We start from the raw sequence: 22,207 nt of genomic DNA on the forward strand, positions 1-22,207 counted from the left end.
TATAATCGCTAATAGCTTTTAATTCGAAAATTGTGCTATTACTTGCTATTTTTACAAATATTTTCTGCTGTACTTTTCGTTTATTTTCTAGATTGTGTTATTAGGTATAATTTTACAATTAATAAAATACGTATTTACAATAAAAACGAGTATAAAATGACAAAATTAGGCCACGAAAAACAAATTGACTTTCGCACGTTGGGAATTTTCCTCATTTTCGTTGTCAGTTACGATACCACTTCACAGGTCACCGAAAACATGCACCTCCTCCTTCCCCCCGTAAATATCGAAGAAATTTCAATGCTGTCATCATATATTATTTCCTCCACCGTCATCTTTGTCGCCAGCCAACACATTTGATCTTCCTACCTCCACATTTGCCCATAGTTTCCATACTTCACCTTCTCATGACCACAATGAGTTCACACCTTTCGCTGAAACTCGATGAAACAAATATTCTTAATTAGAGTTTCATGTTTTGTATGGTTGAACATCACACGGACAATTTCATTAAGTTCGAATGGAAACTTAAAAAATTCAAAGACTAAAAAGTTACACATTAAAAAATCGAGGAACGGATGAATAAATTCTAATAACCTTTTGACAAAAAAAAAAAAAAAAAAAAAAAAACCAAAAACACATCTTTTTAAAATACGGAGACTAAAACTGTAATTTTGCATTTTCTTCCCCAACAATTTCTCTATAAATTGAAATCTCTTACGGACATTTAATATTGTTTAGAAAATTCGAAGGGAAAGTTGAAAGTTTGAGTTGAAGCCGTGATTTTCCCGCTTTCATCTTCTTCCATCGCAATCACAATCTTTCCGTTGGAATGTAAAATTAATGGCGCTTAATCTCTTAATTTCCCTATTCTTCATCCTTATTTCCTACGTTCTTGTTCAATCAACACCACCTCTCCCAAACCCAATCCCTCCCCTTTTCTTGGTATTCTTTGTTTCTTGATTCTTTTTGTTCTTCTTTCTGGATTTGTTATGATTTCTTTAAACTTTCTTTACGTTTGATTTCTTGTTTTCATTTTTGGATGTTCTCATCCCTACGTCTTGGACTTCCGTTTGTTCCGAGTTATGTTGGACACGTTGGAGTCGTGGAAGATATGATTCAAGGAATGAATTACGCATCGGCTAGTGATGGGAGTTATCTTCATTAGTGAATCCAAATCGGTACTTCTTTTCTTTCATTAATTTCCAATCGGTTTTATTCTTTGATTAAAAGAAACTCATCAAGAAATATATATGCAAATTGATTTCTATTTTGTTTTGACAATTTAATGTACTGCTATATATTAGTATATTCATAGGAGTAAAGAGGAATTTCATAAATATATTAAGTAATCTTTTTGGTTTGATTTAAAATGTTAGATACAATCGTTATTGTCATTTTAACTTTGTATGTATTATGCTTTCTTACATGTCAATTTTCTTTCAGAAATGTTATTTGTAACAGGACAACACATCTCCTTTACATAACAAATTTAGCAATTTGTTCTATATATGGGCGAGAAGGCTGCTGCCGATCACATTTCCAATTCAGTCTTTTGGAATCAAAGATTACATTCGTTACTATCTTTTTAATATATCTAATATTCAAAATCTTTACCCTCCGTGGAATTTTAACCAATTTCTTGCAGCCACAATCATACAGAAAATCAAGGTGATTTTATTGTATATAGTTCTTTGCTATATAATTGAAAAAAGTATATACATACATTACCCATTACGCCATCTCTTTGCCTTCATGATATTGTTGTTGTGCACATATTTTCATGTTCCAAAGTTTGAGCTTTTAGATTATTTTCGATATTGGAAACTAACCATGCATTGTAAGCCCGACATAGAAGTTTCCTTTATTTCCACTATGTTAATTAATTTACCAATTGTCCAAGAACTTCCTAAAAGACTTTGTGTTGATGGTCCAGAATTTGTATAACATAAATGCTAGGAGAATCGTTGTAATGGGATTGGCACTTATTGGTTGTGCTCCTTTCTACTTATGGAAGTATTGTAGTGAGAATGGAGCGTGTATTGAGAAGATAAATGATATGGTTATGGAGTTCAACTTTGCCATGAGATACATGGTCGAGGAGCTCAACACGGAGCTGCCCGATTCGAGTATAATCTTATGTGATTTGCTTCAAGATTCAATGAATATCTTGAAGAATAATGAATATTATGGTGTCAATGACAATCTAACTTCTTTTCACTCTCTTCACCATGATCCAAATTTGTCTCTCTCATTGTGTTAGTCCCTTCTTTTCCATGTAGGTTTCAATGTAACTTCGAGTGCTTGTTGTGGGTTTGGTCGTTACATTGGTTGGATCCGTGCATCTCACCAATTATGGCTTGTAAAAATGCTTCTAATCATATTTGGTAGGATCAATTTCATCCATTGGATGTAGTAAATGCTATTCTTGTAAATAACATGTAGAGTGGCCTCCACACAACAATATGTTATACAAAGAATTTGCAGGACGTGATAAACTCCCATGGATGAAGGATATTTTGGTCAGGCTTGTTCATTCACAAAGCTACACCAATACATTCCAACATAATAGTTGTTACCACCCAACCACTCCTCCAACATAATACTTTTTGTCGTTCCGAATTGCTTAGCAAATCATGGAACAGAGAGAGAGAGAGCTATGGAGAGTCTAACGTTGAGGAACCACAGATGCCAAATATTTATAAAAGATTCTGCATAAAATGAAAGAACAAAGTACTTAGGATGAAGAATATCCCAAATATTCAACATAAGGGACAGAAAGATGAACAATAGAGCTGGTGATTTCTCTAAACATGGAACTATACTTTTTTGCTTTTTGTTTTTTTGTCTTTTTGTTTTTTGTTTATTGTTTTAAATTTTGTTATTTGATTCTAAGACTACAAATGTTTTGAACGTGGAGCTTTTGTTTTGCGTGTAAATTCGTTGCTCTTAGTTTAAATGTTTTAGTTACTCTTTTAGTTGTGATATCATGCAATAAATATTATTCTATATTTGTGTTCTTGATACCCATATTTTTTTTTCTTTTTTGTTTAATTTCCATATCCACGATTAAGAAGTTGATTTTATGTTAAATTAAGTATTTAATGTTACGTTAAAAGTAGTAATTTTTAGATTTATTGCACACACATGCTTGAATTTTAAAACGTTTCTAATCCATGAAATTAAGATACATGACAATTATATTAATGGTACAATAAATAGTATGTATAAATGTATTTTATTTATATTTGTGCCTTTTAGAAGTGTTTTCTTTGGTATTATGCATAAAAAGTTGGTTATTATATAACGAAGGCTGGAATGAAACAATCGAAAAAAAGTTTCTTTTCTTTTGAAATCTATGAGATATATGAGATTTTAGAATAAAAAGTATAACCATATTCATTGTTTAATTCCATTTTCATTACTTAAAAAAAATTGATTTATTGATATGCTTTTGCTAGCTTCTTGATTCTTAATTGGAGTTTAGCTCTTCAAGTTTAATCTAAATTGTAGATTAAATATTTAATCTAAATGTCATTCTTGCGAAAAGAAAGACGTACAAAAACCGATTTCAAGACTACATATGTACTACAGCAAAATATAAGCTATAGTATTATTTCAATCTCTATCAATTATCAATATAGGCACCAATCACTACCATATTTCTAAAAAACAAGCATAGCATTTGGAATTCTTCTACAAGTTTATTTATGTTATTGTTTCCTATATGAGTGTTGCTGTTGGAGGAGTGGTTGAGCGGTAACAAGTATTATGTTGGAATTTATTGGTGTAGCTTTGTGAATGAACAAGCTTGACCAAAGTATCCTTCATCCATGGGAGTTTATCACGTCCTGCAAATTCTTTGTATAACATATTGTTGTGCGGAGGCCACTCCACATGTTATCTGCAAGAATAGCATTCACTGCATCTGTTGGATGAGATTGATCCCACCAAATATGATTAGAAGCATTTTTACAAGCCATAATTGGTGAGATGCACATGATCCAACCATTGTAACGACCAAACCCACAACAAGCATTCGAAGTTACATCGAAACCTACATGGAAAAGAAGGGACTAACACAATGAGAGACAAACTTGGATCATGGTGAAGAGAGTGAAAGAAGTTAGATTGTCATTCACACCATAATATTCATTATTCTTCAAGATATCCATTGAATCTTGAAGCAAATCACAAAAGATTATACTCGAATCGGGCAACTCCGTGTTGAGCTCCTCGACCATGTATCTCATGGCAAAGTTGAACTCGATAATCATATTGTTTATCTCTTCAATACACGCTCCATTCTCATTACGGTGCTACCATAAGTAGATTGGAGCACAACCAATAGGTGCCAATCCTATTACGACAGTTCTCCTAGCGTTCATAGTATACAAAATTCTAGATCACTAATACAAAGTCAATTGGAAAGTTCTTTGATCGATGGATAAAAGTAACATTGTGGGAATAAATGAAATTTCTATGTTGGGTTGCACTATTGGGTTAATTTTTAATATTTGAAATGATCCAAAAGCTCAAAATTTGGAAATGAAGACGTGTGCACATTAACAATACCAAGAAGGAAAAAAGATGTCAGGTAATGTCTATATATACATTTTTTCTATTATATAATACGAATTATATAATCAAATTACATTGATTTATGATTGTGGCGGTTAGAAACTAGTTTTACAAATAAATTTCTAAATTTGGGTTATTTTCAAATATAGCAAAATGATCCAAATATTTATAAATATAGCAAGATTTTTAGAAGATAGACACTGGTAGGGTCTGCCAGTGCCTATGGATATCTTCAATTTACACTTCTAAAATTTTGCTATATTTATAAATATTTTTCGGTAGTTTTGCAATTTTATTTGAAATAAATACCCAACTTAGAAATTAAAAGTTTGTAATTATTATTTTTATTTACAATAAAATGGATAAATTTTGGTTTTACATAAACCCCGTTTTCTTCAACCTCTTCCTATCTCGGATTTCCACTTTTCAAGCTTCGGGCAGCAGAGAAATGAAGGTGATTTCCATAGCTCTATTGAGTTCTCTCATCCTCTTCACTTTAAAACTCTCTAATATTTGATTCCTCTTTTTTGTTCTTCACAAATGGCCTCCACTGATTCACTGTTATCTCCAAGGGCCTTCCTTCCAAATTCCTCCTTCAACCCACTCAATCCTCATCTGAACCATCTACAAACTCTGCGTTTCAATTTCACTCGGAATCCCAGAACGCCATTTTTGTTTCTTCACCGAAACAGGTTTGCTTTCTGTTTGGCAGTTTCAAATTCTTCGGATTCACCGTCACAGTCCTCCGGTGGCGATAAAGCTGCCCGAGATGATTTTGTAACCAGGGTTCTGAAGGAAAATCCCAGCCAATTTGAACCCAGGTATTTAATTGGCGGTAAATTGTATACTTGGAAAGAGAGAGAGTATTTGAGTAGAAAATCGGAGGTGGGTGTGTTTGATATTGTGGTCAAGTGGTTGAATTCGAGAAAGAAATCGAAGGAGGAGGGAATTGAGGGTGGAAATAAGAGTGAGGCTGTGTATTTGGAAGACATTTTGAGAGAGTGTAAAGGGAAGCTTTATGTGCCTGAGCAGGTTTTCAATACAGAGTTATCGGAGGAAGAAGAATTTGATAGAAGTTTTGAGGCTTTGCCTAAAATGAGCTTGAAGGATTTTGTGAAAGCCATGGAGAGCGACAAAGTAAAATTGTTAACTTCGAAGGAGAGCATAGCTACCTTTTACGGCAACAGGTTCAGAGATTTTACTGTCGATTTAAAGGAAATTCCAGGCGAAAAGAGCTTGCAAAGAACTAGATGGTAAATTTGACTAGCTTACATCCTTTCTTCTTTATTCTTTCTCCATTTGTTCTAATAAATGTGCTTTTACCAGGGCGTTAAGGCTTTGACGAGAGTGAAGCCCAAACAGTACTGGAGCAGCATACAGGTCCGCAATACCAAATTGAGACGCATACTCGGTAGGCAATCAATTTCTCAAATTAGTTTTAGTTTTGACTGGTTGATTTAAGATTTTTAAGGTTGCAGAATCACTTTGCTCTGATTTTTTTTACTTTTATTAGGAATTGCCATATCATGTACGATCTTACTTGAACGCAATATGTTCCGTAGGTTGTACGGTTATCTTCATCGTCCAAACCCGATAGCGGGGGGTTTGTTCTCTTATACAAAATAATATACATGTATTTTTTTTTAATCAGAGTTGAACCTTACCTGGGATTGTTTGTTTCAATTGGAATCTGTATCCTAGCTTTTACAGGGTATTTCATCATTAGTCTATCCCTTCTTTACATAAGAATGATTTTCTATTCATGTGAAAAGAGTCTAGAAGATTTTTATGTTTATCTTCCTGGATATCTTGATTCTTATTGATACAAACAAGTGTTAGAAGTAAAAATAATATTGACATCTTTGTTACTTCTTCGTCACCATCTCCAAAGATCAATGACAAAGAAAGAATATCTTATTTTGATGGAAAGTGTATGAAATATTAACTTTTACTTGCTCTATTTATCATGTAGGAATTTTGACAAGGGATTGATTTTTCACGCCCCAGCTCCAAAGCAGAAGCTCGTGTTGATGTTAGTACTCATTTCAAGTTCTTATAGTCCTCTTAGAGTAAAGGAAACATATCCTAAGCGTCATCCTGTTGCTCTTAAATGAAAATTTTCAGGGTTCAACTGGGGTCGAGTTCAGTGATGTAGCAGGAATTGACGAAGCTGTAGAGGAACTCCAAGAGGTACTTATCCATCAGTTGAGGCCTTGCCCATCGTTCCTTTCCTTTATTAATTTCATTTCTATTGCTCTATGCTCAAAATAAACGATGGGATCTTTCATAATTTTGTCTTACAAAGAGAGAATTACATTTCCACCATTATCTCATAATACTTGGGACGAAATTTGAACCAATATGTGGAACTTTCTTTCCTTGCTTCAAATGTGAGTGCTCCAGCTCTTTATTATATTTTTAATGTTATATAGATGAAGATGTAAGGGAAATGGGAAAGGATGGGAGTGATTGGAGGAGTTGGAATTCATAAGCCAGATGTCCTGATACTGACAACAACTACATTTTTCTTAACAGAAATGGAAATCTAAACTTTTATTAGGACATGAAAGAGGGAGCGGTGCAAAATTTTAAAAAGATGTACAAGTTACAATAAAAGGATTCAGTTGTTGATAAAACTATATTCCTTCCTATAGTAGTAAAGGATTTCAATCCGATTTTTACACCTTATCCATGTGAATTCCCTGGAATAAGAGTTCACTTATATGGGATTTTATCTTGTCGTGGGTTGTAATTTTGTATCTGGTCGATAGGCTTCTCATCTCAATTTACTATTTCAACGATGTACATTGATATATTTATTGTAGATTGAAAGCCGTAAGTTTTAATCGAGTTGTGGATTTACTCTTTTATTATTTTCCTGTTTAGTTGGTGAGATACTTGAAGAATGCTGAAGTGCTTGACAAAGTAGGAATAAAGCCTCCTCATGGAGTTCTTTCGGAAGGACCTCCTAACTGCGGTAAGGTTATTTTCACTCCCTCTAGATCTGGAAATATTTGAGCTGCAAAATATTTCATTTACACAAGTTTAACTTCAGTCACATATTTCAGACGTTGGTGGTAAAGGCCATAGCTGGTGAAGCTGGTGTTCCATTTTACCAAACGGCTGCATCTGTGTATGTTGAAGTTGTAGTTGGTGGTTGTTCTGCTCGTATTAGAGAAGAGCGAAGGTGAGATACTTCAGTTCTTGGCACCTTGGCACTTTTCTATTGACAGTATGAAGTATCCTCTTTTATTCAATACGTATGTGAGTTCAAGCCACAAGTAAAAGCGACTTTAACTCTTCCAACAATACATCTTTTTCTTGGGTCATTCTTTATCATTTTGGGAACTCCTTAACTGATCAGCTAGTAGGATCTTGTATAAGGTTTTTGTTTTTACGTATTGACGATTTGCCTCATTGGCTAATCTATGTCCGGGTTTTGGAGAAAGTTGGGGTCTTCTCAGTAGTAGTTTGGAAACGAAAAAATGCCTCAGCTTACCTGTTAGCAAAGAACTATATATGTAGTTTAAGTGCAGAGTTTCACTTGTCCATTGTTTGTAAAGTCATTTCTGTATCTTATCTCTATGCAGGTCAGTTATGTTCATGGATGAAGCAACTAGGTATTCAGGACATTGAACTTCTTTGATCTATTTTAGTTAATAGATTACATTTAATACATCACACTATATGACATGTTATCATGTGACAATGGCAAGTGTCAATCATAGGGGCTTGGGGTTCACGCCCCCACTTTGATAACTTAATAACTTGTTGAAATCTCTCTAAAAATTAGTGGGGTTTCAACATCCCATGTTATTGGATATTAGATGCCATTTATTCAGTTAATCTATTTTGATGTATTTTCTTTCAAATAACAGCCAAGAGATTAGAATATCTATTTTCATCCGACTTCATTGTTATAAATACTATTATGTCTCAGGCGTCATGGAATTCTCAAAGAATCTACAGATCTTCTCTACTATGCAGCTACCCAAGAGAGGGAAACCACATTGAACCAACTTCTTGTAGAGCTTGATGGAACCGATACTGGAAAGGGTGTTGTATTTTTAGCTGCCACGAATAGAAGAGATCTGTTAGGGTCCTGCGCTTCTCCGACCGGGTCGTTTTGGTCGAAAGGTTTGACTTTTTGGTTCATGAATGCAATTGCTTGTTCTTCTGCCTGGGGAAAGTAAATATATCAAGTGTGCTTTTCAAATATTCTTGAAATGAAGTGTTTCTGAATGCATGACATCATTTAAGAATTTGAATTCCTGCATTTCTTGTGATAGAGAAATTGCAGCGCATTCAAATTAAAGATTATTCATGATGATGACCTTCTAATCCTTTTAAATATGTTTTCCCCTGGCATGTGGACAAAATTTTCTTGCTAATGTTATGTGTTGTGTTCATACATATGATATATAAAACATAAAATGTATACAGCATGTGAGCATACTTTTACGATTCTATATCTTGTTTGTTTACACCACTGAGTTCCTTCTTCGGGCATTCTGTGTAGATAAAAATCCATTCCCAGGGTGCAAAAGAGACTCGATATCTCGAAAATTCATGCAAGCAAAGTGTGAAGATCTCAAACTTTGTTGATTGTAAGAATCTATTCACGGAAGTTACCTGGTTTGTTCTTTTTTTGCTTTTTATACTAATCTGTAACTTTGTTACTTGAAATGACAATATCAAATAACCAGGTTGATCGGGAGCGAAGTTGGCTCAACTTGTCCAGGAAGCTGCTCTTGTTCCTGCGAGGAAAGGGCATGAATCTATCGTCCAGTCGGACATGGATGATGCAGTTGACAGGCTCACTGTTGGACCAAGACGGATTGGCATAGAGCTAGGTCATCCGGGACAATGCCCGAGAGCTACCACAGAGATGGGTGTTGCTATAACTTCACATTTGCTTAGGAGATGTGAGAGTGCAGAAGTCGAATGCTTCAATCACATTTCAATCATCCCTGTGGTCAGGTCTGTTCGAATGCTCCCTTATTTATTTGTTGTGATAAAACTTCCTTTAGTTGCATCGGTGTCAAACTGACATGTTAGGCTTAAATAGGAAAAAAACCAATCTTTCTTTTTCTCTTGTTTTTCTAGAAAACTAAACTGGTTGTCTGAATCATACCGTTGAGAGTTTGGTTTATATATTTTCGCATGCATATGTTGGTTTCCGCCCTCATTTGAATTGAAGGATGTCGCATCAAAGCCCAACTATCAAGGGTGTAAATCTGAAAATTCGTGCGAGTCAGTTGGGTTGTTATGAGGATCCTTACTTCCATAATTTGAGTGTTTGAATGTGTGTTCTTGGAGATTATTAGAAGAACTGGGGTATGTTTGTCGTTGGTTTTTTGTGATCAAATTCCAATGAAGTACTTTGCTGTAGACACGTTGATTTGTGGGTCAGTGGGTGGATATCTTTCTCCAACTCTCTTTTCTTTTGGCTTAGTGATCCGACCTTGGTTTTTAACTGAAATTGGTTTCTTATGAAAGAGAAATATTTTCTGCACACTGTCACAAGTTGTGTCCCACCGGCTCAATGATGAAGCATACATGTTTGAGCGACGACCACAATTACTTCATCGTCTCCAGGTTTGCTAACTTGGAACACATGACGTGCCACTTTAGATTATTCCTTTGCGTCTCTTTTTGATCCTCTGATACTTTTAACACGAACTTCCATCTTTCTATAGGTTTTCCTTGGAGCCAGGGCTTCGGAGGAGGTCATATACGGTCGGGGACACGTCAAAAGCATCTATTAGCTATCTTGTTGATGCCTCTTGGCTTGTTTGTAAAATTTTAACAATGTCAGTTACAGTTAACACATCTTGATTACTTAACTGATTTTAACATATTGTAAAATGTGAAATCTTTTATACTTGTCAGAACTTAAAATCTTAACAATGTCTGATATTTAATATGTTGTTTTTCTTGTATACTTAGATAGTTTCTCATCAAGATCTTTGTATTACTAAAAATTCAACTTCTTAGTTCAAATTCAGTTCATTTGATGTTTCTTTTAAAACATAATGTCTCAATCTATGAAAGGATATATTGAATTAGAATATAGAAAGAAAGCAAATTAATTGTTATTTTGGGTTAAATTATAATTAAATTATAAGTTTAGTTTTAAACTTTGAAGTTTATGTAAGTTTACAAAATTTATTTCTAATGAAACGTAATTTTGTATGTAAAAAGAAAAATCAATTTTTAGAGATCAAAATTAGTTATTATTTTTTTAAAAAAGAATATTTAATGATCAAATCTACTCAAAATTCATATAAATAAATCAAACTACTTTTCCATAACAACTAAAACAAAACAAATTAAAATAAAGACTCCTTATCAAACAATTTACAAAACTTTTAACTTATGTGTAGCACATGATAAGATAATTGTATATATAGCCTAAAAATTTATAAAAGATTGAAGTGTTATCACCTTGCTACCATTTCAAAGGTTTTATTTTTTGGGTTCTCAAAATTGAAAACTATCGCTAATAATGATGTCTATAATCGCTAATAGCTTTTAATTCGAAAATTGTGCTATTACTTGCTATTTTTACAAATATTTTCTGCTGTACTTTTCGTTTATTTTCTAGATTGTGTTATTAGGTATAATTTTACAATTAATAAAATACGTATTTACAATAAAAACGAGTATAAAATGACAAAATTAGGCCACGAAAAACAAATTGACTTTCGCACGTTGGGAATTTTCCTCATTTTCGTTGTCAGTTACGATACCACTTCACAGGTCACCGAAAACATGCACCTCCTCCTTCCCCCCGTAAATATCGAAGAAATTTCAATGCTGTCATCATATATTATTTCCTCCACCGTCATCTTTGTCGCCAGCCAACACATTTGATCTTCCTACCTCCACATTTGCCCATAGTTTCCATACTTCACCTTCTCATGACCACAATGAGTTCACACCTTTCGCTGAAACTCGATGAAACAAATATTCTTAATTAGAGTTTCATGTTTTGTATGGTTGAACATCACACGGACAATTTCATTAAGTTCGAATGGAAACTTAAAAAATTCAAAGACTAAAAAGTTACACATTAAAAAATCGAGGAACGGATGAATAAATTCTAATAACCTTTTGACAAAAAAAAAAAAAAAAAAAAAAAAAACCAAAAACACATCTTTTTAAAATACGGAGACTAAAACTGTAATTTTGCATTTTCTTCCCCAACAATTTCTCTATAAATTGAAATCTCTTACGGACATTTAATATTGTTTAGAAAATTCGAAGGGAAAGTTGAAAGTTTGAGTTGAAGCCGTGATTTTCCCGCTTTCATCTTCTTCCATCGCAATCACAATCTTTCCGTTGGAATGTAAAATTAATGGCGCTTAATCTCTTAATTTCCCTATTCTTCATCCTTATTTCCTACGTTCTTGTTCAATCAACACCACCTCTCCCAAACCCAATCCCTCCCCTTTTCTTGGTATTCTTTGTTTCTTGATTCTTTTTGTTCTTCTTTCTGGATTTGTTATGATTTCTTTAAACTTTCTTTACGTTTGATTTCTTGTTTTCATTTTTGGATGTTCTCATCCCTACGTCTTGGACTTCCGTTTGTTCCGAGTTATGTTGGACACGTTGGAGTCGTGGAAGATATGATTCAAGGAATGAATTACGCATCGGCTAGTGATGGGAGTTATCTTCATTAGTGAATCCAAATCGGTACTTCTTTTCTTTCATTAATTTCCAATCGGTTTTATTCTTTGATTAAAAGAAACTCATCAAGAAATATATATGCAAATTGATTTCTATTTTGTTTTGACAATTTAATGTACTGCTATATATTAGTATATTCATAGGAGTAAAGAGGAATTTCATAAATATATTAAGTAATCTTTTTGGTTTGATTTAAAATGTTAGATACAATCGTTATTGTCATTTTAACTTTGTATGTATTATGCTTTCTTACATGTCAATTTTCTTTCAGAAATGTTATTTGTAACAGGACAACACATCTCCTTTACATAACAAATTTAGCAATTTGTTCTATATATGGGCGAGAAGGCTGCTGCCGATCACATTTCCAATTCAGTCTTTTGGAATCAAAGATTACATTCGTTACTATCTTTTTAATATATCTAATATTCAAAATCTTTACCCTCCGTGGAATTTTAACCAATTTCTTGCAGCCACAATCATACAGAAAATCAAGGTGATTTTATTGTATATAGTTCTTTGCTATATAATTGAAAAAAGTATATACATACATTACCCATTACGCCATCTCTTTGCCTTCATGATATTGTTGTTGTGCACATATTTTCATGTTCCAAAGTTTGAGCTTTTAGATTATTTTCGATATTGGAAACTAACCATGCATTGTAAGCCCGACATAGAAGTTTCCTTTATTTCCACTATGTTAATTAATTTACCAATTGTCCAAGAACTTCCTAAAAGACTTTGTGTTGATGGTCCAGAATTTGTATAACATAAATGCTAGGAGAATCGTTGTAATGGGATTGGCACTTATTGGTTGTGCTCCTTTCTACTTATGGAAGTATTGTAGTGAGAATGGAGCGTGTATTGAGAAGATAAATGATATGGTTATGGAGTTCAACTTTGCCATGAGATACATGGTCGAGGAGCTCAACACGGAGCTGCCCGATTCGAGTATAATCTTATGTGATTTGCTTCAAGATTCAATGAATATCTTGAAGAATAATGAATATTATGGTGTCAATGACAATCTAACTTCTTTTCACTCTCTTCACCATGATCCAAATTTGTCTCTCTCATTGTGTTAGTCCCTTCTTTTCCATGTAGGTTTCAATGTAACTTCGAGTGCTTGTTGTGGGTTTGGTCGTTACATTGGTTGGATCTGTGCATCTCACCAATTATGGCTTGTAAAAATGCTTCTAATCATAATTGGTAGGATCAAAATCATCCATCGGATGTAGTAAATGCTATTCTTGTAGATAACATGTAGAGTTGCATCTACACAACAATATGTTATACAAAGAATTTGCAGGACGTGATAAACTACCATGGATGAAGGATATTTTGGTCAGGCTTGTTCATTCACAAAGCTACACCAATACATTCCAACATAATAGTTGTTACCACCCAACCACTCCTCCAACATAATACTTTTTGTCGTTCCGAATTGCTTAGCAAATCATGGAAAACAGAGAGAGAGCTATGGAGAGTCTAATGTTGAGGAACCACAGATGCCAAATATTTATAAAGGATTCATCATAAAGTGAAAGAACAAAGTACATAGCATGAAGAATATCCCAAATATTCAAAATAAGGGGTAGAAAGATGAACAATAGAGCTGGTGATTTCTCTAAACATGGAACTATATTTTTTGTTTTTTTGTCTTTTTGTTTTTTGTTTATTGTTTTAAATTTTGTTATTTGATTCCAAGGCTACAAATGTTTTGAACATGGAGCTTTTGTTTTGCGTGTAAATTCATTGCTCTTAGTTTAAATGTTTTAGTTACTCTTTTAGTTGTGACATCATGCAATAAATATTATTCTGTATTTGTGTTCTTGATACACATATTTTTTTCTTTTCTGTTTAATTTCCATATACACGATTAAGAAGTTGATTTTATGTTAGATTAAGTATTTAATGTTACGTTAAAAGTAGTAATTTTTAGATTTATTGCACACACATGCTTGAATTTTAAATTTCTAATCCATGAAATTAAGATACATGACAATTATATTAATGGTACAATAAATAGTATGTATAAATGTATTTTATTTATATTTATGCCTTTTAGAAGTGTTTTTTTTGGTATTATGCATAAAAAGTTCGTTATTATATAACGAAGGCTGGAATGAAATAATCGAAAAAAAGTTTCTTTTCTTTTGAAATCTATGAGATATATGAGATTTTAGAATAAAAAGTATAACCATATTCATTGTTTAATTCCATTTTCATTTCTTAAAAAAAATGGATTTATTGATATGCTTTTGCTAGCTTCTTGATTCTTAATTGGAGTTTAGCTCTTCAAGTTTAATCTAAATTGTAGATTAAACATTTAATCTAAATGTCATTCTTACGAAAAGAAAGACATACAAAAACCGATTTCAAGACTACATATGTACTACAGCAAAATATAAGCTATCGTATTATTTCAATCTCTATCAGTTATCAATATAGGCACCAATCACCACCATATTTCTAAAAAACAAGCATAACATTTGGAATTCTTCTACAAGTTTATTTATGTTATTGTTTCCTATATGAGTGTTGCTGTTGGAGGAGTGGTTGAGCGGTAACAAGTATTATGTTGGAATTTATTGGTGTAGCTTTGTGAATGAACAAGCTTGACCAAAGTATCCTTCATCTATGGGAGTTTATCACGTCCTGCAAATTCTTTGTATAACACATTGTTGTGTGGAGGCCACTCTACATGTTATCTGCAAGAATAACATTCACTGCATCTGTTGGATGAGATTGATTCCACCAAATATGATTAGAAGCAGTTTTACAAGCCATAATTGGTGAGATGCACATGATCCAACCATTGTAACGACCAAACCCACAACAAGCATTCGAAGTTACATCGAGACCTACATGGAAAAGAAGGGACTAACACAATGAGAGACAAAAGTTGGGTCATGGTGAAGAGAGTGAAAGAAGTTAGATTGTCATTCACACCATAATATTCATTATTCTTCAAGATATCCATTGAATCTTGAAGCAAATCACAAAAGATTATACTCGAATCGGGCAACTCCGTGTTAAGCTCCTCGACCATGTATCTCATGGCAAAGTTGAACTCGATAATCATATTGTTTATCTCTTCAATACACGCTCCATTCTCATAACGATGCTACCATAAGTAGATTGGAGCACAACCAATAGGTGCCAATCCTATTACGACAGTTCTCCTAGCGTTCATAGTATACAAAATTATAGATCACTAATACAAAATCTCTTGGAAAGTTCCTTGATCGATGGATAAAAGTAACATTGTGCGAATAAATGAAATTTCTATGTTGGGTTGCACTATTGGGTTAATTTTTAATATTTGAAATGATCCAAAAGCTCAAAATTTGGAAATGAAGACGTGTGCACGTTAACAATACCAAGAAGGGAAAAAGATGTCAGGTAATGTCTATATATACATTTTTTTCTATTATATAGTACGAATTATATAATCAAATTACATTGATTTATGATTGTGGCGGTTAGAAACTAGTTTTAGAAATAAATTTCTAAATTTGAGTTATTTTCAAATATAGCAAAATGATCCAAATATTTATAAATATAGCAAGATTTTTAGAAGATAGACACTGGTAGGGTCTGCCAGTGCCTATGGATATCTTCAATTTACACTTCTAAAATTTTGCTATATTTATAAATATTTTTCGGTAGTTTTGCAATTTTATTTGAAATAAATACCCAACTTAGAAATTAAAAGTTTGTAATTATTATTTTTATTTACAATAAAATGGATAAATTTTGGTTTTACATAAACCCCGTTTTCTTCAACCTCTTCCTATCTCGGATTTCCACTTTTCAAGCTTCGGGCAGCAGAGAAATGAAGGTGATTTCCATAGCTCTATTGAGTTCTCTCATCCTCTTCACTTTAAAACTCTCTAATATTTGATTCCTCTTTTTTGTTCTTCACAAATGGCCTCCACTGATTCACTGTTATCTCCAAGGGCCTTCCTTCCAAATTCCTCTTTCAACCCACTCACTCCTCGTCTGAACCATCTACAAACTCTGCGTTTCAATTTCACTCGGAATCCCAGAACGCCATTTTTGTTTCTTCACCGAAACAGGTTTTCTTTCTGTTTGGCAGTTTCAAATTCTTCGGATTCACCGTCACAGTCCTCCGGTGGCGATAAAGCTGCCCGAGATGATTTTGTAACCAGGGTTCTGAAGGAAAATCCCAGCCAATTGGAACCCAGGTATTTAATTGGCGGTAAATTGTATACTTCGAAAGAGAAAGAGTATTTGAGTAGAAAATCGAAGGTGGGTGTGTTTGATGTTGTGGTCAAGTGGTTGAATTCGAGAAAGAAATCGAAGGAGGAGGGAGTTGAGGGTCGCAATGAGGGTGGAAATAAGAGTGAGGCTGTGTATTTGAATGACATTTTGAGAGAGTATAAAGGGAAGCTTTATGTGCCTGAGCAGGTTTTCAATAGAGTTATCGGAGGAAGAAGAATTTGATAGAAGTCTTGAGGCGTTGCCGAAAAAAAACTTTGAGGATTTTGTGAAAGCCACGGAGAGCGACAAAGTCAAATTGTTAGCTTCGAAGGAGAGTATAGCTACCTCTTATGGCAACTGGTTCAGAGATTTTATTGTCGATTTGAAGGAAGTTCCAGGTGAAAAGAGCTTGCAAAGAACTAGATGGTAAACTTGACTAGCTTACATCCTTTCTTCTTGATTCTTTCTATATTTGTTCTAATAAATATGCTTTTACCAGGGCGTTGAGGCTTGGAACAGTGTACCGGTCCGCAATACCAAATTGAGACGCGTACCTCGGTAGGCAATCAATTTCTCAAAGTAGTTTCAATTTTGACAGGTTGAGTTAAGATTTTTAAGGTTGCAGAGTCTCTTTCCTCTGAATTTTTTTCACTTTTATTAGGAATTGCCATTTCATGTACGATCTTACTTGAAAGCGATAGTGGGGTTTTTTTCTTTTATACAAGATAATATACATGTATTCTTTTAATCAGAGTTGAACCTTTCCTGGGATTTTGTGTTTCAATTGGAATGTGTATCCTAGCTTTTGTACACGGTTTTTTTTTTTTTTTTTTGTTGAAGGGTTGTACACGGTATTTCATCATTAGTCTAGCTCTTCTTTTCATAAAAATGATTTTCTATTTCCTTTTATCAAAACGGAATATGAAAAGAAGCTAGGAGATTTTATGTTTATCTTCCTTGATATCTTGATTCTTATGATACAAGTGTTAGAGGTAAAAATAATATTGACATCTTCCTGACTTCTTCATCACCATCTCCAAAGTTCAATGACAAAGAAAGAATTTCTTATTTTGATGGGAAGTGTATGATATATTATCTTTTCCTTGCTCTCTTTATCATGTAGGACTTTTTGCGAGGGATTGATTTTTCACGCTCCAGCTCCAAAGCAGAAGCTCATGTTGATGTTAGTACTCATTTCAAGTTCTTATAGTCCTCTTGGAGTAATTTATATATATCATAAGCATCATCCTGTTGCTCTTGATTGAAAAATTTCAGGGTTCAACTGGAGTCGAGTTCAGTGATGTAGCAGGACCAGGAATTGATGAAGCTGTAGAGGAACTCCAAGAGGTACTTATCCATCAGCTGAGGCCTTGCCCATCGTTCCTTTCCTTTATTAATTTCATTTCTATTGCTCTTTGCTCGAAATAAATGATGGGATCTTTCATAATTTTGTCTTTCAAAGAGAGAATTACATTTCCACCATTATCTCATAATATTTAGGATGAAATTTGAACCAGTATGTGGAACTTTCTTTCCTTGCTTGAAATCTAATGATATATAGATGAAGATGCATGGGAAATGGGAAAGGATGGGAGTGATTGGAGGAGTTGGAATTCATAAGCCAGATGTCCTGATACTGACAACAACTACATTTTTCTTAACAAAAATGGAAATCTAAACTTTTATTAGGACATATGTAAGAGGGAGCAGTGCAAAATTGAAAAGAAATATACTAAGTTACAATAAAAGGCTTCAGTTGTTGATAAAACTATATTTGTTCCGATAGTATTAAAGGATTTCAATCTGATTTTTACACCTTATCCATGTGCATTTGCTGGGAATAGGAGTTCACATGTATGGGATTTATCTCGTCGTGGGTTGTAATTTTGTATCTGGTTGATAGGCTTCTCATCTCAATTTACTATTTCAACGATATACATTGATATATTTATTGTTGATTCAAAGCCATAAGTTTTAATCAAGTGGTGGATTTACCCTTTTATTATTTTCCTGTTTAGTTGGTTCAAGATACTTGACGAATTCTGAAGTGCTTGACAAAGTAGGAATAAAGCCTCCTCATGGAGTTCTTTCAAAAGGACCTCCTGGCTGTGGTAAGATTAGTTTCACTCCCTCTAGATTTAGAAATATCTGAGCTGTAAATGAAATATTTACACAAGTTTAACTCCAGTCACATACTTCAGACGTTGGTGGCAAAGGCCATAGCTGGTGAAGCTGGTGTTCCATTTTATCAAATGGCAGGATCTGTGTTAGTTGAAGTTGTAGTTGGTGTTGTTTCTGCTCGTACTAGAGATCTATTTAAGTGAGCGAAGGTGAGATACTTCAGTTCTTGGCACCTTGGCACTTTTCTATTTACAGTATGAAGTATCCTCTTATATTCAATAAGTTATATTAGTTCAAGCCATGAGTAAAAGCAACTTTAACTCTTCCACTATATATCTTTTTCTTGGGTCATTCGTTATCATTTTGGGAACTCCTTAAGTGGTAAGCTAGTAGGACCTTGTATAAGGTTTTTGTTTTTAAGCTTCGACGGTCTGTCTCATTGGCTAATCTTTTTCCAGCTTTTGGGGAAAGTTGGGGTCTTCTCAGTAATACTTTGGAAACGAAAAATTGTCTCAGCTTACCTGTTATCAAATAACTATTTACGTAGTTTAAGTGCAGAGTTTCACTTGTCCATTGTTTCTAAAGTCAGTTCTCTATGTTATCTCTATGCAGGTCAGTTATCTTCATGGATGAAATTCATGCCTTGACGGCTTGGTATTCAGGACATTGAACTTCTTTGTTTTATTTTAGTTAATAGATTACATCTAATACATCACACTATATGACATGTTATCTTGTGACAATGGCAAGTGTCTATCATAGGGCCTTGGGGTTCATGCCCCCATGTTGAGTACTTTTAACTTGGTGAAATCTCTCTAAAAATTTGTGGGGTCTCAACATCCCATATTATTGGATATTAGATGTCATTTATTCTATTAATCTATTTTCATGTCTTTTCTTTTAAGCAACAACCAAAAGTGCAGAATATCTATTTTCATCTGTCTTCATTCTTATAAATACTATCATGTCTCAGGCGTCAGGGAATTTTCAAGGAATCTATGGATAATCTCTACATTGCAGCTACCCAAGAGAGGGAAACCACATTGAACCAACTTCTTATAGAGCTTGATGGATTTGATACTGGAAGGGGTGTCGTATTTTTAGCTGCCACAAATAAAAGAGATCTGTTAGATCCTCTGCTTCTCCGACCGGGTCGTTTTGATCGAAAGGTTCGACTTTTTGATTCGTGAATGCAATTGCTTGTTTTTCTGCCTGGGGAAGATGAATACAGAAAGATATCAAGTGTGCTTCTCAAATATTCTTGAAATCAAGTGTTTCTGAATGCATGACATCATTTAAGAATTTGAATACCTGCATTTCTTGTGATAGAGAAATTGCAGTGCATTCAAATTAAAGATTATTCATGATGATGACCTTCTAATCCTTTTAAATATGTTTTCCCCTTGCAAGTAAACAAAAATTTCCTGCTAATGTTATGTGTTGTGTTCATACATATAAATATATAAAACATAAAAGGTACACAGCATGTGAGCATACTTTGTCGATTCTATATCTTGTTTGTCTATACTGCTGAGTACCTTCTTGGGGCATTCTGTGCAGATAAAAATTCATCCACCGGGCGCAAAAGAGAGACTCGATGTCTTGAAAATTCATGCAAGCAAAGTGAAGATCTCAAACTCCGTTGATCTAAGCATCTAGTCACAGAATTTACTTGGTTTGTTCTTTTTTTGCTTTTTATATTAATCTGTAACTTTGTTTCTTGAAATGACAATATCAAATAACCAGGTTGGTTGGGAGCGATGTTGGCTCAACTTGTCCAGGAAGCTGCTCTTATTGCTGTGAGGAAAGGGCATGAATCTATTGTCCAGTCGGAAATGGATGATGCAGTTGACAGGCTCACCGTTGGGCCAACACGGATTGACATAGAGCTAGGTCATCAGGGACAATACCGGAGAGCTACCACAGAAATGGGTGTTGCTATAACTTCACACTTGCTTAGGAGATGAGAGTGCAAAAGTTGAATGCTGCGTTCGCATTTCAATCATCCCTCGTGGTCAGGTCTGTTCAGATGCTTCCTTGATTGTTTTTTGTGATAATTTTTTTTTAGTTGCATCAGTGTCTAACTGACATGTTAGGCTTAAATAATCCAACCGTGTCTAAAAGCGGTCAAGGTCTGAGTCTTCTGTTTTACAGTTCGTTTTTGACCTTGAACCTTTTTCTGGAACTGAATGGCAGGTTCTCATCCTCCATGAGGAAATAAGTGGAGAAGAAATCGACTTCATTCTAGACAATTACCCTCCACAAACACCTATTGTGTTCTTTTGCAAGAGGAAAAGCTGGAAGCCTCCCATTTGTAAGACGAGAATGAGAAAAAGAACAAGAACGTGATTTCGAGTACCCTGCCATTCCTTAGTCGTCGATCAGTGAAGCCTGGGAAGGATGCAAAACCTGTATGATGTTAAATTGGAAACTGATGATGAGGCTCCATGACCTCTCTTTTTCGAAGATGATAGCAGAGATGGCAAGTATTGCCATATTATTTTCTCAATATTCACTTTTTTTTTTAACAGATTCTCATAGGTTAAATTTACAACTATGAAGTCAATATTATATATTCTGTGGGTAGAACTACTGATCTCTATATACTATATTTAATATATATACTTGGTAGTTTGTCATCAAGATCTTTATAGTAATAAAAACTCAACTTCTTGGTTCAAATTCAATATCAAGTTCAGTTCATTTGATGTTTCTTTTAATACATAATGTCTCTCTTTCATGAATTATTCATGGATTATGAATAAAGGATATTTTGAATTAGAACATATGATTAAAGCAAAGTTATTACTATTTTGGGTTTAATTATAAGTTATAGTTTTAAATTTTGAAGTTTGTGTAGGCAAGTTTACGAAATTTATGTCTAATGAAGCTCTAAGTTGTAATTTTGTGTGTAAAAAATATTAATGTTTCAAGATTATTTTTTTTTTCTTTTTAAAAAAGAAATTCAATGACGAAGTCAAAATTTGACTTTGGTTTCTTAGAATTGTAATAAAAATGAATCATTTTCCATAATAACTAGAACAAAACGAATTAAAATAAAGACTCCCTAACAAACAAATTACAAAATCCTTTTTGGGAAAAAAGTGAAAGTTGTAAAAAAAAAAAAAGAATAATTATAAAAAAATTCTTTTTGGGAAAAAAGTGAAAGTTGTAAAAAGAAGAATAATTATAAAAAAGGTAAAAGAGCTATGTCTATGAGCTGTAAATGTAATAGAGAATTTTCTCACTTTCCCAAGAATTAACATAAATACCATACCATATCTTAATTATTGTCACTAATTAATTAATTAATTTTTAAATTAATAATTATAAATTGTCTAAATGATATTTGAGCACAAAATTAATGGAATATATAGTATATAGATTTTATGTTTTAATAGAACTTTATCGATATCTAGAGTTCGAAGTTTTACTATATCGTGTAAATATTTTCTATTTTTTGTATGTAAGGTAAATTTTTGTGAATTTTTTTTTTAAATATTGCAATTTTTAAACCAAATTAAAGGTTTGAAAGAAAATTTGTATATCCTACTGGTTTGGATAAATTTGATATTTTTTTTTC

General features: G+C 33.6%; 2 protein-coding genes, 1 long non-coding RNA gene and 2 pseudogenes across 6 annotated transcripts; all 5 read left to right on the forward strand.

Annotated features, from left to right (window-relative positions):
- The first annotated feature begins 746 nt into the window (after positions 1 to 746).
- LOC127150165 (uncharacterized) lies at positions 747 to 2,502 on the forward strand. The gene is made up of 2 exons (XR_007822192.1): positions 747 to 1,181; positions 1,447 to 2,502. It is a non-coding gene; the product is annotated as an uncharacterized LOC127150165 (long non-coding RNA).
- Positions 2,503 to 5,121: 2,619 nt separating this feature from the next.
- LOC103493263 (probable inactive ATP-dependent zinc metalloprotease FTSHI 1, chloroplastic) lies at positions 5,122 to 9,357 on the forward strand (annotated as a pseudogene).
- Positions 9,358 to 9,376: 19 nt separating this feature from the next.
- On the forward strand, positions 9,377 to 10,523 carry LOC107990311 (probable inactive ATP-dependent zinc metalloprotease FTSHI 1, chloroplastic). Its single transcript, XM_051087120.1, has 3 exons — positions 9,377 to 9,563; positions 10,098 to 10,179; positions 10,281 to 10,523. Exons 1-3 carry the CDS (start codon positions 9,377 to 9,379, stop codon positions 10,417 to 10,419), a joined length of 408 nt encoding a protein of 135 aa, XP_050943077.1. The 3' UTR covers positions 10,420 to 10,523.
- A 1,321-nt stretch (positions 10,524 to 11,844) lies between these two features.
- Positions 11,845 to 13,518, forward strand: LOC127143807 (GDSL esterase/lipase At1g71691-like). 4 transcript variants are annotated; one of them, XR_007822189.1, is made up of 2 exons: positions 11,845 to 12,279; positions 12,545 to 13,318. XR_007822189.1 is itself a non-coding variant. In XM_051087121.1 (2 exons), exons 1-2 carry the CDS (start codon positions 12,247 to 12,249, stop codon positions 13,359 to 13,361), a joined length of 360 nt encoding a protein of 119 aa, XP_050943078.1. In that variant the 5' UTR covers positions 11,907 to 12,246; the 3' UTR covers positions 13,362 to 13,374. The 4 variants fall into 4 exon arrangements, 1 of the variants encoding a protein (XP_050943078.1); XR_007822191.1 differs by lacking the exon at positions 12,545 to 13,318 and adding an exon at positions 13,381 to 13,518 and having other exon boundaries at positions 11,872 to 12,279; XR_007822190.1 differs by having other exon boundaries at positions 11,907 to 12,279; positions 12,563 to 13,318.
- Positions 13,519 to 16,039: 2,521 nt separating this feature from the next.
- LOC107991188 (probable inactive ATP-dependent zinc metalloprotease FTSHI 1, chloroplastic) lies at positions 16,040 to 20,973 on the forward strand (annotated as a pseudogene).
- Positions 20,974 to 22,207: the final 1,234 nt, after the last annotated feature.

Source organism: Cucumis melo, chromosome 7, assembly GCF_025177605.1.
Source record: "Cucumis melo cultivar AY chromosome 7, USDA_Cmelo_AY_1.0, whole genome shotgun sequence".
Classification (NCBI taxonomy): domain Eukaryota; kingdom Viridiplantae; phylum Streptophyta; class Magnoliopsida; order Cucurbitales; family Cucurbitaceae; genus Cucumis; species Cucumis melo.

Excerpts from the sequence above, each read along its gene's own strand:
- LOC107990311 (XM_051087120.1), top strand. The coding sequence starts at position 9,377 with ATGGATGATGCAGTTGACAGGCTCACTGTTGGACCAAGACGGATTGGC. Across the intron at positions 9,564-10,097 it reads AATCATCCCTGTGGTCAGGT|ACTGTCACAAGTTGTGTCCC; the intron begins CTGTTCGAATGC and ends TATTTTCTGCAC. Across the intron at positions 10,180-10,280 it reads AATTACTTCATCGTCTCCAG|GTTTTCCTTGGAGCCAGGGC; the intron begins GTTTGCTAACTT and ends ATCTTTCTATAG.
- LOC127143807 (XM_051087121.1), top strand. The coding sequence starts at position 12,247 with ATGGGAGTTATCTTCATTAGTGAATCCAAATCG. Across the intron at positions 12,280-13,034 it reads TCATTAGTGAATCCAAATCG|AATTTGTATAACATAAATGC; the intron begins GTACTTCTTTTC and ends TTGATGGTCCAG.